Source organism: Verruconis gallopava (assembly GCF_000836295.1).
Source record: "Verruconis gallopava strain CBS 43764 unplaced genomic scaffold supercont1.43, whole genome shotgun sequence".
Classification (NCBI taxonomy): domain Eukaryota; kingdom Fungi; phylum Ascomycota; class Dothideomycetes; order Venturiales; family Sympoventuriaceae; genus Verruconis; species Verruconis gallopava.
Window position 1 is genome coordinate 1 of NW_015622179.1, and position 16072 is coordinate 16072.

The following is a 16072-nucleotide window of genomic DNA, read 5'->3' on the forward strand; positions in this document are numbered from 1 at the left end:
AGACTGAAATATCTGTAGAGACAGGACGTTTATATAGACCGTTTTCCTGATATCCTTATTGCCTTGCTCATTCTGATCATTCTTGGCAAAATGATCAGAATGATCACTCTGACCAATCAACAGTATCCTAACCCTCAACCATTGGCTAATGCGCTCATTTTGATCATTTTCCCAAAAATGATCAAAATGATCACTCATGTGACTGATCACGTGTTACTTCGTAACACTAATATTTTCATTCTGTTATTTAAGAAATATATCATAGATCTCATTCTGGATCAACAAAATCTTACTAAGCTTCCGCCCTCCAATAAGCATAGCTTAACTATATTTTGTTTTATTTACTTTATAAAACTAAGGTAGGTCCTATTGCTTATATAGACTAATTATCCCACTTTTCACATAACCTCAGTTAGTTGAATACCTCGGTTATTACTTAATACCTGAATGACTAATGTTTTCATTCTGTTATTTAAGAAATATATCCCAGATCTCATTCTGGATTAATACTAGATCTCATTCTGGATCAACAAGTAAAACAAAATATATATCTTAAATATATAAGTTTTCTTCTATGTAAATCTTACTAAGCTTCCGCCATCCTATAGCATAGCTTAACAGTTTTGACGGGGCTATCAGCGCATTGTAAGAGGGCCCTCCTATCAGGGCCGGTATCTAGCGTTGCTAAGGCGCTATCCCAGCAGTAGTACAACCCTACTATATAAAGATATATTTATACCTCCTAGCTAAGGGGAATAGAAATTCCCTAGTGATCACTCTACAATATACATAAAATCTCTTACTTGCCTCCTATGCCCCGCCATCTAGCCTATCCCGTTCCCTTACTCGCATTTACTCCCGAAGAACATACATCTGTTATTTGAGGAACACAGCCTCTCTGTAGGCAATTGATATTGTAAGGGGTTGATGTAAGCGTGATATCAATATGGGAAGCAGTATATCTGGATTAGGTGTCAAGACTGACGACTAAGTAAACTGAGCTGAGTGCTATGCGTGGTATAAATACCCCTAGTCTATGGGGCATGTGACACGCGACGAAACGCACGTGTCCCGTAAGCCTGTACCCTCTCACTTCCTTACAGATATGTCGTAACTCTTAATTGATCTTTTATTCACGCCAAAATCTATTAAAAACATTCTCCAATCACCTATTAGAAATATCTCTTCCGCATCTCCTCAAGGCGCTGAGCAAAGTCGAGAACCTGCCAATCGTATCCGAACTGACCAATTACCTGCAAGCCAGTATTCCTGCTCGGATCCAGTAATTTACAGGTGTTTTCTTTAAGGTCCCACGGTATACTCAACGCGGGTAAACCCGCCAAACTCGCAGGTACAGTAAACACATCATTGGTGTATTGATCGACAGGATTTTGCCTTACAAGTTCTTGAACGGGTGGTGGCGGCGTGGGCGCAGTTGGACAGAGTATTATGTCAACTCTTTGCGAACTTGGCAACATTATGCTCTTTTCTTGATCAGAGCATGTGTCTTCCTCCAGAGATGTTGAGTCGAGAAGCGGGTGAGGTGCAGCGAATACGTTATTAAATTCCTTTTGGACCAGCCGCCGAACCTTTTGTGCCTGGATAAAGTAGTTGCCGATAGCATCAGCACTAAGCGAATAGTTACCCAGTAATATTCGGCGCCTGACCTCAGTCCCCAGACAATTCGACCTTGTCTTTGAGAACAAAATACCGCTTGCACCATCGGTGCCTTCCTCTCGTGCGCCGTATCGGACGCCATCATACTTTGCTAGGTTTGACGCGGCCTCTGCAGGCGCAAGAACGTAGTATGCTGAAAGAGCAGACCTGGTCATTGGAAGGGATATAGGGATCACTGTGTGTCCTTCGCGCTGACACGCCTCAAGAGCGTTATGCCAAACCTGGCGAACCAAAGGAGATAATTCTTCTATGTTGTACTCAATCGGAACACCCACAGTCCACTTTTTTCTCCTGTTCTCTTCTAATTGGCTAGTATTATCTTCAGTAGAATGTTGCGATCGAGAGATTCGTGCTATCGAAGTGGGCAGTAGTGATGTCGGATCTTGAATATCAAACACGCGTAGAGTAGCTGCATAGGGTCAATAGATGAGACATCGCCGATGGGACATGACCACATCACGTACTGAATATTTTCTTAACCCGAGAGATTGATCTCGCAAATATTCCCACAGTGTCGAGACTGTTGGCGTAAGCAACAACTCCCCACCTGCTGATCATTCCGTAGCTCGGCTTAAACCCAACGACACCGCACCATGCTGCAGGAAGTCGCACACTGCCACCGGTGTCTGTGCCTATAGCCGCATCACACATGCCTTGTTGTACTGCTACGGCTGAGCCTCCGCTGCTTCCACCAGCAGTATAAAGGATCTCTTGACTGTCTGGCCTCAAACAACGCTGAATGACAGGCCCGAAATGCGAGTTCATAGAATGAGAACCCATGCCAAATTCGTCCATGTTCGTTTTGCCAACGATCCGAGCCCCATTTTGCTTCAGAAGCGTAACGACTGTTGCCTCGTAAGGACTGCGAAAGCCGGACAGAGTCCTGCTCGCACAAGTTGTATGGTAGTCCGAGGTGCAGATGTTATCCTTGATGGCCACAATCATGCCTTCATGCCTGAGAGGAGTAGTTGCATGGTCGCCCCGGCCGTCGACATTCCGGTCCTTGAGAAATGGTGTATCGGCATCGTGGCTTATGAACGAGCTGCATGGGTCTTGGGCACCTAGTAATTGGTGCAAGGACGAGTGGCTGCACGCGCTCAGAAAGCGTCTGAACTGGTGGGGTGCTACATTCTGCTTCGGAATTCGAAGCAGTGGCATTGAGATGGCTGCAGCGCGGTGGATGAGAAAATGACTTGGAGCACTACTGGGTTTGTCGCACTGTGAAGCTGCCCGTGTGGAGGTAGACTGGCCGCTCCGAGCCAATCAAAAAACATGGGGCCACTTAACCTCATCTAGGACCACTTGGGATGTAAGTAAACTTTTTACACATGCGAAGCGTGAATAGAAGCCATATTCCCTTAATTTCTAGCTTGCACATGTATATATGCCTTAAAGCGATGTAATCTGCAAAACAACTAATTGTTCCCGGTGAACTTGTACTGATCCAGCTTTCTCCACCAAAATGATCTTGCCGTCTACGCACACTCTTCGCCACTTGTCCTCGTTCTCTTCAAAACTAATAGCAAAGCCATCCACTTCTTTGTAAACGACAGCCTTGTCTTGAACATGTTTACCTCCCTGGTAGGCCAGATTCATAATACGCATGATCTCGTTCCCATCGCTCTTATGATTAACATGGACAAGTTGAATCTTGCCGCTGAAAGGTTCTGAATTTGGCGAAATTGTAAAAGTCTCCTCAAGATTAGAGACAAGAGTACCCAGGACGTAGGAATGTTCATTGTTGCCCAACCTCTGCCAAGAGATGGATCCTCGATCGTCGGTTGTTTCCACAGTGAGTGCGCCGCGGTACTTGTGCGGGCCCGAGCCATCAGACGGAAATAAAGCATCTTGAGCAGCCATTGCAAATCGCTTGACACCATGTTTCCGAAATTCAGGAGTATCACTATCTGCCACAATCTGAGCGTGAAATCCCCAACTGAACACCACAGCTCCCCAAAACAAGGAAGCATTTGTGCCTTGCTGAACCAGTTGATTTCGCTTGCGCCCTTGATCTGATAGTAGGAAAGGCCCTTCCCTGGCGTGAGAAAACTCAACTCGAATAAGAGGGAGGTCTTTTGGTTCGCCCCTTAGCCATGATGCCAAGCCATTTGTGCCATCAAATATCTTGGTAGAATGGGCGAGTGCATTGCCGGTACCCATCGGAATTAGGGATACCAAGGGTGGTTTAAAGCCTTCAGGCAAGCCTTTCGACGACAACAGTTCGTTAACAATATCCACAATACCGCCATCTCCAGAAAGTAAGACAATATGCTGTTTCTTGCTGCGCAAAGCTGCTGGAAGAAAAACATTTTTGGATAGTTCCGTAATTGTAGTAGCCGATGTGGTCTTACGGACGATAAAGCGGCTTGAAATGTTAAGTTGTTCTAACAGTGGCGCAATAACTTGATGATAGAAGCTTTCTGCGAGACATTTTCCGGACAACACAGAGATTATGATATGACCTTCGACATCTTCAGGACCTGGACGGAAAACGAAGGCGTCAAGGGAATCAGAGTCAGCGGGAGGATCACACTTGATGGCGAACAGCTGGGAGTCTTTCAAGAAGAACAGAGTCGACTGACTCTCGCGGACATCCGCACATATGATCGATGAAGAATCTATGTGCTCCGTGTTTCCATTGTATGTAAAATGGAGGCCAGCCTATAGGCTCGTCAGCAGAAGATCGCACAAATTCAGCGAAATGACGAAACGGCTTACAAAAGGAGAGAGCTCTGTTACGTCTACGGGGACTTCACTTTGCTTGTTCTCGCCCCCGAAGGCAACGAGGTTGCCCGGCGCCATGGCAAGCTTGAAGATGTCCAGGAGGCATTGTAGGAAGCTCAGGAAGATGATCTGTAACTAGGCGAAATGCAACCGCGACAGTGGGCCCCCAAAGGGCACCCAGCGTACAAGGTAAGATACGGCAGGGTAGGTTAGCGGTTGCCCGATGCGCCACGCTAAAGCTGCCGTACTGAGACCTGCAGCATCGACATCATTTCCGGGTCCAGCACATTTTTCTTGCCCGACCCATGCTTCGCCTGCTTTTTCACACATCCGATTTCCCATCGAGCTATTGCGCTTGCACGTCAACCTTTTTCGCGGAATGATCGCAGTATGAGCAAAAACCCCAAACCTGAGGTGTCTTCCGGTTGGATCCGACTCCACATAACACCTTTTCGCCCGGAGTTGCTCACCACGTACCTGGGGCCAGCACTTGCACCGCTCGCGAGGAACATCTCTTACCATTCTGCGCAGACATTTCCAGAAACAGGTTTTGGTTATCTGGAACTCCCTGCCATGGAAGCGACTAAAATCAAGCACAAGCTTAACGGCTCAATCTTGCGAGGCCAGAAGATTCGAATTGAAGATGCAAGGCCTGAAAAGAGAAAGCGGCAGCTCAATGAGGGGGAAATAGAGCAGGCACGACAAAATGAAACCGAGCGACCACCTAAAAAATTGCGAGGGACCAAGAAGAGCAAGGCGGGCGAACAGGTTCTACAGGGTTATGAGCTAACAGGCGATCGTAAAGTCGTGAGAGGTTGGACGGAATCGATAGCGGAAAAGAAATTGATGAAAGAAAGGAAGAAGAACAAAAAAGAAACGGTCGACAAATTCACGGAAGAAGAAAGCGAAAAAAAGGAAAAGAAGGCGCCAAAGAAAAGGAGGGAGGCATCTAAATTCACAAATGGACCAGAATGCTTGTTTCGCACAAGTTTGCCTAAAGGGACTGAGACGGTGGATGTGAATGAAAAGAAGGACCAAAAAGAGAAAAAAAAGAAACAGCGTCAGGGAGTGGTCGTTGTGCATGAATTCTCAAACACGAAAAAGCATGCTTCATTCTTGAAGACGACGAGAACCTCTGGCAGTAAAATGACTCAAGAGTACGTAGAGGGCAAGGGCTGGGTTGACATTGATGGACAGGTCATTGAAGCGGAAACGGAAAGGCAGAAACAAACGCGGGAGAGAATGGCGAAGAGAGATCGAGAGATTATGGATGTTGAGGAAGAGAAGAAGAATACAATAGCACTAGAGAGCGATCGTTCTTCTTCGGAGCCTTCCTCATCCGAACCTTCATCCCTATTAACCGATTCCTCGTCTGAAGAGGAAAATAGTGAAATGGGAGCAGATGACATTACCCCGAAGGCCGTACATCCACTCGAAGCGCTCTACAAGCGGCCAAAGCTCTCTTCTCTAGATACCACGCTAAGGAATACCACGAGAGAGCCGGGATTTACATTTTTTGGTGATGTTCACGATTCTGACATTGAAATTGAGGACAACTCCGGAGATAAAAGTGATCCGCAAACCCCATTCACAAGACAGGAAATGGAGTCCAGGATTATTCGCAGCGGCGCACCGACGCCAGACACTGCAGCCATTGGCAGAAGGTTATTATTCTCTGTTAAAGAACAAAATAATGAGAACGAAGACGAAGAGGAAAACGAAGATCACATAAATGAAGAAGATGCGCACGCAAGCAATGATAAAAGTGCCGCAATGAATGACGCTGGTGCAATAGATGGCGTTAGACATGCAGACATCAATTATAAGAAGGAGAGCGAGTTTGCCAAGTGGTTTTACGCAAATCGAAGCGATAACAATCGAAAATGGCGCTCACGAAGACGGGAGGCGATGAAGATAAAACGGAAGCGTGAAAACAGACGATTGACGAGGAGAATAGTCTAGTCATTTTCTTACGCTTGAGGAGGGCCCCTTTACTCGTCTTTATTGCCCATAGAATCACCATTGTTACTTCAGATATCAGGACATATCAGTTATGTCATCGAAGAGCAGTCTCATGTTGCATCCCCATATCCCAGAAGCCCTTCTCAAGCTTTGTTCCCTTGATGAAGATATCCACAAGTTCCTCTAAACGATGAAGACTAATCTTTCTTGCCTCCTTCTCAACTAGCTTCCGTCCGAGCTGAACAGCTTCAACATAGTCGTCAGCCACATAGTTCTTAATCCACTTCCAATACAAGTTGCCTTCCTTTTTTGTTTTTGGGTCGTCGTACAGGCGTCGAGCTATTACTCCGTAGCCCAGTAAGCACGGAAGCAGGGCAATCTGGAGTGCGAAGAAGTCTTGCTGATGCCCAATATCGAGGACAAATCGTGTATATGCAGTGCAGGCTTGATCTTCTTCAGTAGAAATTATCTGCTCCTTGGAGATCCCGAACTCTTGTTCGCAGTATGAAATGTGTAAGCTTGTCTCAGCCTGGATGTGACGCACAATCTCGGCAGATCTATTTATATCTCTCATGTTGTTGGCCTTGTACGCGGCAAGTGCATTGGCGCGTGAAAATTGGATAAGGAATAAATAGTCTTGTATTAGGTAATATTTGAACCTTTCGACCGGCAACGTGCCTTCAGCCATCTGGCGTACAAATTCGTGCTCGGTATAATCGGACCATGGGATGCGAACGTCGGATCGTTCAAGAATATAATCTACGAAGTGATCGGCAGAGAATGGCAACGAATATGTTGAATGAAAATGATTGATAGGGCCAGATCCATGACCAATCGATTGGCTATACTTGATGCCAGCTTCAACGTACCTACTTGCAGCCTGCACAGCTGCCGGAACATCTAAGCCGTTTGCGAGGTTGGCTGCAATAGCCGCTATGAAGTGTCAGTCATTGCAAATCAGCCAACGGCTGCCGATTGTGGATAGAAAGGCAGTGAAAGCAAAGCCCTTGGGTCACAGTATCGGTCAAAAATGGTGAGGAGTTTTGTTCTAGATGCTGCAGTCATGAGTTGGATACTTACAAGCCAGGGAGCATCCTGTTCCATGAGTATTTTTTGATCTCTGATAGTTATTCTCGATTATATATTCTTGGTCTGATGAAACGAGGACATTGAACACGGTATGATGATCAGCAGCCGCTGCTGATACATCGCCATCTTTTGTCAACGGCAAATGACCGCCTTTGAGGAGGACATACTTTGGTCCAAGCTTTTGCAGGCCTTTCGCGATTGCCACCAGGTCATCTTTCCGCTCAGGTTTTCGGAAAGGAAAACCTGCTTCTTCGAGAAGCAACTGGGCTTCAGGAATATTCGGAGTCAACACCGTAGTGAGCGGTAATACATCAGACAGCAGAGGCTTAACAGAGTCTTTAGGTAACAATTGGGCTCCCGACGTTGAAACCATGACGGGGTCAACGACAGTGCGACAGACTTTATGCCTTTTCAAAGCATCTGCAACTACCTTGATCGTCTCTGTTGATGCTAGCATCCCTTTATAGAATTAGCTGAGCTCCATGTTCTTTGCAATTTCGGAATGTGGGACAATATAGGCATCGGAAATGATCTGGGACGTTTGACGAGTTCGGCGACAAAGGGCTATGGAATGAAAATAATGCCTTTGAACAAGTTCATTGCCACAAGTTAGGTATGTAGGCATACCTGTCTTGACAACATCAACTCCAATGTCTTCTAAGCAAGCATCGATTTGCTTCTTGAGGAATTCTGGAGGTACATGATGGATATCCACCACTCCCTTCGTATTTTGCGCCGTCAGAGCAGTTGTCGCCGTCATTGCGTAGCCTCCATGAGCGGCAATGACCTTTTGATCTGCCTCAAGGCCACTTGGTTCAAGTCAGCTCGAATTTTTAGGATAGCCATTTTGAAACACGTTTGTCAAGCTTGATGGGTGATAAATCTTGTCCTACATCACGCTGAATAAATGGAAAGTAACTTGTAGAACTTACGCGCCGCCAGAACTGTCCGAACCGGCAATGACCAAAATGCGCCTAACTGACATGACGAAACTGAAACGCAAAAATCATTAAACGAATGTCAATATGAGATCGTCATTCTCGTACTCAGAATTTTCGGAGCTTGGCCGAGCTCGCAATGAGGCCAACCCTAAAAATGCGTGCATGCCATTACCTCATCAACAACATCGCCCCCATGACCAGTTACTGGTCAAAACATACAAGAAAAAAAAACACTAACAAGGCAATGAATCATCTCCAGTTACCAATTCGGGTTTTTGGATAACTTCATTAATAGTAGACACTCTTCTGTTCGTGTGTATGATCATACATGCAGTATCAATCGGACTCCCCTTCGAACTCAGAGATATCAAGATCTGCCTTGTCAGCTTTCTCTTTGCCTTGGTTCGGTTGTGGAAAAGGATAAATACCTCTCAAAGACGTGTATTCTAAACGTCCATCTACCTGGCCTAATAATTGCGATCGCACATACATCTGTTCCTCTTCTGATAGGCCAAGTTCTGGATCGGCGTTATCAATAGCAAGGACTAAGCCTCGATTGCCTGGGCCAAGTCTTGAAACGAAATTCAATAGGCCTCCCATAGTGAAAGTAGTAATGCCAGAGAACGCAATGCTGCGAAGGTTGCGAAGATGAACAATACTATCAAGGCTTGCGTCTGTAAGCTGCAGCCCCCCCACGTAGAAATCTTCAAGCAGTTCGAGCTGTTCGCACAAGGCGCTGATATGATTGTCATTGAACATTGCAGAGACACCGATAAGCTTTAAGGCGCGGAGTTCCTTTAGTTGACACAAGGAATAGATTAGCAAGTCGAGATCATCGCGAAACTCAACCGGTTCACTGTCAAGTGTCAGCCTCTGGATGCTGGGCTGATTCTCCAAGGCTTGGTGGAGTTGATTTTGGTCTGCTTGTGCATAGTTGTCAACTTCTAGGTATTCGAGGCGGATACTTTCTTCGAGAAGAACTGGCGTGGCAAGTGCAGCCCCGGATCTGAAACCGTTCAAAACGAGCGAGTTCAATCTGTGTGATTTGGTGAGCCACGAAACGACTTCTAAGAAGACATCGTTTTGTGTTTTCTCTAGATCAATTGTCTTGTCAATGTCTGTGAGCTTCAGTGATTCAAGTGAAGTGCAACCCTTCAGGTAGCCCATGTACGGAATGGCATCATTGTTCAGCTGAAGCTCGAGATTTGAAAGAGATTTCCCATGGCAATTTAGCGCCAGAAGGCTTTCTGCTCCAAGGTCTATGCGGCTATATGTTGTGAAGGACTTCAAGGTTTGTTCTCGAAGACCGGAGAAAGGCCAGCAAGCTTATGATCACAATCCGGAGCTACCCTACCTTCGATTAGTTGAATAAAATCTTTGTGTTACCAGAATTGGAACAAACCATGTGTAGAATGCAAGTGCTTCTAATTTAGAGCAGTGCCTGTGCAATAAGTACGGTGTTCTGTCGTCGCTAAGCGCTCGGCCATCCCAAAGCTTAAGGAATTGCAAATTCTGCAACTTGGGTATCCAACGCACTAGAGCACTATCGGAGACTGTGACTATCAGCAACTGAATATAGAGCGTTTAACACACGCACTCTGTCCTGTTACTGTATCAAGCAGGGGAGCGTGGGAGACGAGCAGATCGCCTACTGCTTCGACAATTTTCGATATGTTTAGACGGAGGGCCCTAGACTTCCACTTGGCTGTTGTTTCGAGTGTATAGTGGAAGTCTTTTAATTCCTTTAGGAAGAAATTGCTAAAGTGGTCAGCATCAGTATACGACGATGATTCTGCACACCACACCTAGCAATCTTCCCTCTGAAGCAGTCGTCCTCGAGGAGATGTCTAAAATCGTCTAAATCAAGCGCCTTGATGTATTTACAGTATGGAAAGATGGTTTTCCCAAGGGCCGACCTAATAATAGTCCTCCACAAGATAGAAGATTTCTGAACGACGCGTTCTTGTTCTGCTAGAGAGGCTGCTTCTTCGCTGCTATCTGACTTGACTGATGACAGATGCTGTGCCCTATGACGAAAACTTAGACTCTTTCTCCTTTGAAAACGTTTCGACGTACCGGTACAGAGCCGTCAAAGCTGGAAGAGCTAGTATTTTCCCCGTTGTGCAACAGCAGAATCTGGGGCCAGAGTCAGTGCTGCGGGCCCCCACAGAGTTCGACGCGGATATTCGTAGCGAGAATTGCGTTGGAATGTATATTCAAAGTTTGGAGGTGCAAGCTTCGTTGCGAATTGTCGACTTACAGAGTGCCGAAGTCTCGCTGTTCCAAGAGTTCGTCGCAAACCAGGTAGAAGATGTCTTCAGGCAAAGATTGTACCATTGTTCTTTCGAAAATTGAAAACCACTAAACGAAAGTGTGTGTGTAGGCGCTGATCCAAGAGCTATGGGACAGGGCGGTCTAGCTTATTGCGTTACTGGTCGCTGCTGACGTTTGGTGGAGAAGTGGTGATAGGGTTCAGCGCGTTCGTGAAGCCGCATCCACAAACAGCTTGTCGACTTCGACTGAACACCGTCCGTCGCAACAGTCTGCGAAACCCCACTCTTGCCGAAGATTCTACTACTACTACTACTCGCAACTGGAACTCCAGACGAGCGCAGCATGTGCGCTCTGCGTCATGATTTTTGGAGCCAAGTCCCTCGTTACTGTTCCTAGCCGCGAAGATTACGGCTCAACTCACTTTGGCCATTCATTTGTCGACACCAACATTCAAACAATATGGTCACTCTCAGATTCAGCCTTTCTCCTGAAGGCGTCGCGAAGATTCACGACATGCTTTTGTGTTTGGCCAAATTTAGCGAGACTGTCTCACTTGAGGCCCGTAAAGATAGCGTAACAAGTTTCGATCTGGCTGCATGCTTTCGACTAGTCTGATAATTCGATCAGATCTCCATAAGCGCACTCAACTCCTCAAAGTCAAGTTATGCGTCATTTTCGCTAAACAGAAATTTTTTCAACGCCTTCAAGTTTGCTCCTGATGGCATGGGTGGGAACGTAAAGTTTACCTGCTCGCTACTGAATAAAGTAGGGCGACTCTTGTGCTGGTTACCGTCCACTGCTGATTTCTTCTAGGCTTTGCTATCTGTTTTCAAGGCACGAACGAATGAAGTTAGGAATCGGGATACGGCTATCTCACGATGCGATGTTAACGTGCAAGACTCCGAAGACAACGCAGAATGTCGACTTGTAATCAAGATGATTTGCGCTCATGGTATGCCAAAAAAGATGACAGTCCAAAAATCGATCAAAAACGCTAACAAAGAAGGTGTCACGAAAATTTACAAACTGTCGTATGAGTCTATCGAAGTTGTCCATGCATTATTCGACCGCAACACAGCAAACAACCATTGGACGACACGAGCTTTATTTCTGAAAGAATTTTCGGAGTACTTCGGCCCCAAAGCTGAACAGCTCGACATGTACCTTGAAGATGGAAAGATGACATTTCTGAGTTTCACAGATAAGATTGTAAACAGCAAGAATGGTAAGTTCCGGATTCTCGGGTTGACCGCATTGCTAAGATGTCGAAAGAAATTCTAAAAGCCCCACTGAAAACCGCCGTTTCAGTCAACATTGCCGACTTTGATGAATTTGACGCGCAAGAAAAGATGCATATCGTGATAAGTGTGAAGGACTTCAAGGCTATAGTATCGCACGCCGCGACCATTGGCGCCAACATATCAGTCTTTTATACTAAGCCTGGCCGTCCCCTACAATTTACGTATACGCATGAAGGTATAACGTCAAACTTTACGCTTATGACAGCTGGTGATTATGGGGATGCAACATCGACATCTGCAGAATCTTCCGCGGCACAATCTCGTCATACAGCTCAAGCAATGACAGTTGCCAATTTATCCGCGGCTCCTACGCTGATTGAGGCCAGAGGAGAAATGCCTCCACCTGCAAGACCAGAGCGTCCAAAAACTCATCGTAGACTCGGCCAAAATGAAAGAAATGGGGGAACAAGAGCTGAACAACAGGAGACGGATGAACATGAATCTCTCTTTGTCCCTGCTGAAGATGATGATAGTCGCTGGGATCCTACGGAGTTCGAGAATGACGAGGAAAGTATGGGATGGGATGCTAGCGTCCATAATGTGAGTTCTTTTGACGCGAGGTAAGACTTAAGCCTTGCTAAAATTCTTTGTTAGGATACTGGCTTCCAACCGACGTTTCGTGACACTCAGACTTTCTCAAGGCAACAATCAATGGATGAGGCTCTAGATGGCTTGCCGCCGACACAACGCATATCACAAGTATGATTGTATGGTCATTTATGGCTCCAAGAAGCTAACCAAGCGTAGATTCGAGGCTTGTGGTAAAATCTACTCCGTATGTTCGTGTCAACTTGACCGCCACGCCTTATGTCGAAGGCTTAGTAGTGGAAATCATAGGAAAATTTCGGACAGAGATCTCTGTCTGAAGATATCGCAAGACACGATTTTCCTTCGTTGAACTGGCGCCCTTCAACTTCACATCTGATGTTTACGATGAAAGCTTTGATTAGTTGTTACGCAGAGGATTTTCACGAAAGCCAGAGTTGCTGCCACGAATCTCCCTTCCGTTCCATCACATCTTTCTCTCGAAAATATGTCAATGGAAATGCTATAATCTAGACTCAATAGCTGGTTTGAACATTGTCTACGGATTGACTCGCGTGTCAATTGGCCCTTCACTTTGAGATGGCGGTTCGTCTTGAAAGAGAGATTTGTTTTGAGCCGAGAAATGACTTGATATTGGAAATCACACCGCAGAAAATTAGAATCTTCTGGTCTTCTTTAGGCAGAACTCCTGCAAGGGCAATCGAATGCGTGGAACTTCTGTGCATTAACACTAATTTCGGTCCTGGGATGATCTTTCACCAGGATATGGCAAAGCTTCTCCGATGCTCTCATAGAAATCAAGTTACCAACGATTATTGAGACTAAGGCTCGTCATGCTCTACCTCTTGAACTCGCTCGTCACAGCAGTCGAGCGGCCTGTTTTCGCACCGCCAGACATGACTGTTCTCAGCCGTCAGTGTAGTCCGAAAATGGCAAACAAATCGATGATGCAGAAATGATTGCATGTGATTGGCGGGCAAGTTCCATGTGAAGAGCTGACCTCGGCTGGACTGCCTTCACCCTCGAATCGTCTGGGGAGATTAAAGACGCGACTCGACGATTCCAACCTCATCCATGCCCGCTGCTGTGGCTCTGAACGATAACATCTATCGCCAGCTGTCGCATGGCGTAGACGAAGCCGAAGATTTTATGCAAGCCTAATAATGGATTCCGGATCCTCGTCAACAGGCTCAACCGCCTCGTCGAACGGACAGCCGATAGACGCTTTTACGCGCAATGCGCTGCGCTACTCGCTGAGCCCACGCGAATACAAATTGTTGCACAAATACTTGATTTCGAGATCGCCGCCTGTTGTGAGAAAACGAGTACCACAGCCTGCGAAGTACGAGAAGAGCGTCAAGGATACAAACGATTATAATGCGGCTGCGATACGAGCCAGCTTGAGAGTATTCGCCACGGGCATGGCGGGTTTGAAGCTGTGGGATTTCATTACAGTAAAGTTTCTGTCAAGAGGGCCTCAGCCGCCGTAAGTGGGTATGAGAATCAAACAGACCTAGCTGACAGATGGATCAGGCAGAGATCCAACGTCCCGTTCTACAAGTCGGAGAATGTTCGCCTTTCGGGATCCCTTTCTCTTATACTCCTCTTCCATCGACTTCTGCATCGGTTTTTTACAAGGCTTCGTGCAAGCCTCCTGACGGATAATGCACAGCCATTCCGCAAACGCAATCCTCGCGTTGCAGCTGCCCTCACATCTAAGATTGCTCCATCAGTCGGAGGAGCAATGGCAGGATTTTGGCTAGGACTTTATCCAGCAGCGCAGCTCAGATTAACCATTGCAATATACATGCTCTCGCGAGCGCTGGAATTTGGGTACAACAATCTTGATGATCTAGGCTACTTGAAGAACAAGCCGTGGTGGTTTGGATCGTGGATGATTATGCCGGTCGCATTCGGCCAATTACTGCATGCTTTTGCTTTCGACAGAGACTGTTTCCCGGCTGCGTACGGAAACTTCATTTTGTCCAGGTCGGGGACGTACATTCAGTCGCGGCCTGCTGACTACCCGAAATCTCTCCCTTGGCCTGACACGTACGAAATCGCGGATAATCTTGCGGAAATATCTAGGCTCAATTGGCCGTGAGTATATTTGCTTCGTGCGTACGAGAACAGACTGACCTGTGCCAGACCCTTCATCTCTCCCATCCTCTTTCCGAACAAACAAACCTTACCTCGGACCGTTCTTGCTATCAAGCCGATCACTTCGTCTGCTAACCCCGCCATTAAGAACCTTTCTTGCGCACTCCTCCATCCGCATGATACATCATGCCTTCGCACGTACATTACTTTCTTCTTGAAGACGTTTCCTGACGTCACCAAGTTCTTCACTGTGATATTCGGGCTTTTCTCGCTACTACAATACAAATCATTTATGGCTGACCCTGCTTCTGCTTTCAATAGGCTGGCAAAAAGCATCTTGAGAATGAGTATGTTCGTTACTGGCGCCATCGGTACTAGCTGGGGCAGTATTTGTTTTTTCCAAAACTATTTTCCTCGCAAATTTTTACCGACTCAAAGATGGTTCCTTGGAGGCTTTCTTGGTGGTCTGTGGGCCTTCTTGGAGCGCGGCTCCGGTCGTTCAAACTTTCTGTACAGCGCTCGCCTATCCATGGACTCGCTTTGGAAAGTAGGTGTAAAGAGAGGTTGGTGGAAGGGAATCAAGAATGGGGATGTTCTTGTGTTCGTGTTCAGCTTGGCCATGATTCAAAGCATTTATGAAACCAATCCAAAAGCCGTGAGCGGAGGTGTTGTCAGAAAGAGCCTAGGCATGCTGAGAGGCGAAGGTTGGGTAGATAGGGCCGTAATTACTGATGAAGGATCAGAGAAGGAGCCAAAGTAGCGAGACTTCTAGCGGAAAACTATCGTTCAAAGTAAATGCGGACACAAATAAAAGGTACACAAGGAGGGGGGGTAATGTGTGCAAGTTTTAATGACTGCTCTTTCTTGAGTAGCAAAGATCACATTGTTTACAGACGGGATTGAAAAGAACAGAAGAGCTTTGGATGTGTATCATGATGTAAATGAGTTTTGTATGGATAATTTATTGGTTGGTTATTCTGATGAACATCACTTTCTTTAAGGATCTAGCAACTAATACTTGTTTTTTTTCTCCATTTCTTGTTCTTATTTCTGCTCTGTGTTTTTGCGACGCGGAATTTCTGACCGATTGCAGACTTTGTTAGCTGAATTTGATTATCAGTCATTCACTGATTGTAATGCCGTGATCAGTGCAGTGCAAAACAGTCTTGCTCGCTAATATGATGGCTTCGAAAATTTCCACGATTAGCTCGGCTTCCAGTCGCCGCGGCGCTCGTCGGCTGAGGATTGACATAAGAATGCTCTCTAGCAGGCAAAAGGGTTTGGCAACTGTTGCTCTGTGGCTGTGCCCGATTTTTAAGATCTTTGGCGAATATTGCGAATTAGACTGTTTGGACGTTTTGACTAATCCTTCTAATATACTTGAAAGTATGAGGCGTAGGGGACGGCAACGAGGCCGAGTCCCTGGCTCGCACAGCAGGACAGTCTCAAGAGGAAATT

The 16072-nt window shown here is 46.3% G+C and overlaps 7 protein-coding genes across 7 annotated transcripts; 3 read left to right on the plus strand and 4 right to left on the minus strand.

Moving 5' to 3' along the window:
- Positions 1-939: 939 nt before the first annotated feature.
- On the minus strand, positions 940-2876 carry PV09_08560 (aspartyl/glutamyl-tRNA(Asn/Gln) amidotransferase, A subunit). Its single transcript, XM_016362482.1, has 2 exons — positions 2142-2876; positions 940-2086 (listed from the first exon to the last, which is right to left on the minus strand). Exons 1-2 carry the CDS (start codon positions 2833-2835, stop codon positions 1173-1175), a joined length of 1608 nt encoding a protein of 535 aa, XP_016209624.1. The 5' UTR covers positions 2836-2876; the 3' UTR covers positions 940-1172.
- A 143-nt stretch (positions 2877-3019) lies between these two features.
- On the minus strand, positions 3020-4573 carry PV09_08561 (uncharacterized protein). The gene is made up of 2 exons (XM_016362483.1): positions 4396-4573; positions 3020-4338 (listed from the first exon to the last, which is right to left on the minus strand). Exons 1-2 carry the CDS (start codon positions 4477-4479, stop codon positions 3067-3069), a joined length of 1356 nt encoding a protein of 451 aa, XP_016209625.1. The 5' UTR covers positions 4480-4573; the 3' UTR covers positions 3020-3066.
- A 132-nt stretch (positions 4574-4705) lies between these two features.
- On the plus strand, positions 4706-6675 carry PV09_08562 (uncharacterized protein). The gene has a single exon (XM_016362484.1). It carries the CDS (start codon positions 4792-4794, stop codon positions 6361-6363), a length of 1572 nt encoding a protein of 523 aa, XP_016209626.1. The 5' UTR covers positions 4706-4791; the 3' UTR covers positions 6364-6675.
- PV09_08563 (phosphomethylpyrimidine kinase) lies at positions 6343-8496 on the minus strand. Its single transcript, XM_016362485.1, has 4 exons — positions 8385-8496; positions 8080-8261; positions 7444-7911; positions 6343-7296 (listed from the first exon to the last, which is right to left on the minus strand). The coding sequence occupies exons 1-4, from the start codon at positions 8435-8437 to the stop codon at positions 6458-6460; spliced, it is 1542 nt and encodes a 513-aa protein (XP_016209627.1). The 5' UTR covers positions 8438-8496; the 3' UTR covers positions 6343-6457.
- Positions 8497-8729: 233 nt separating this feature from the next.
- On the minus strand, positions 8730-10730 carry PV09_08564 (uncharacterized protein; the record flags this gene model as incomplete). Its single annotated transcript, XM_016362486.1, has 6 exons — positions 8730-9660; positions 9796-9946; positions 9991-10151; positions 10199-10420; positions 10470-10529; positions 10654-10730. 6 exons carry the CDS (start codon positions 10728-10730, stop codon positions 8730-8732), a joined length of 1602 nt encoding a protein of 533 aa, XP_016209628.1.
- A 176-nt stretch (positions 10731-10906) lies between these two features.
- On the plus strand, positions 10907-13321 carry PV09_08565 (uncharacterized protein). The gene is made up of 7 exons (XM_016362487.1): positions 10907-11240; positions 11295-11432; positions 11481-11619; positions 11674-11892; positions 11940-12508; positions 12563-12667; positions 12716-13321. Exons 1-7 carry the CDS (start codon positions 11127-11129, stop codon positions 12731-12733), a joined length of 1302 nt encoding a protein of 433 aa, XP_016209629.1. The 5' UTR covers positions 10907-11126; the 3' UTR covers positions 12734-13321.
- A 200-nt stretch (positions 13322-13521) lies between these two features.
- On the plus strand, positions 13522-15648 carry PV09_08566 (uncharacterized protein). Its single transcript, XM_016362488.1, has 3 exons — positions 13522-14000; positions 14048-14614; positions 14663-15648. Exons 1-3 carry the CDS (start codon positions 13678-13680, stop codon positions 15372-15374), a joined length of 1602 nt encoding a protein of 533 aa, XP_016209630.1. The 5' UTR covers positions 13522-13677; the 3' UTR covers positions 15375-15648.
- Positions 15649-16072: the final 424 nt, after the last annotated feature.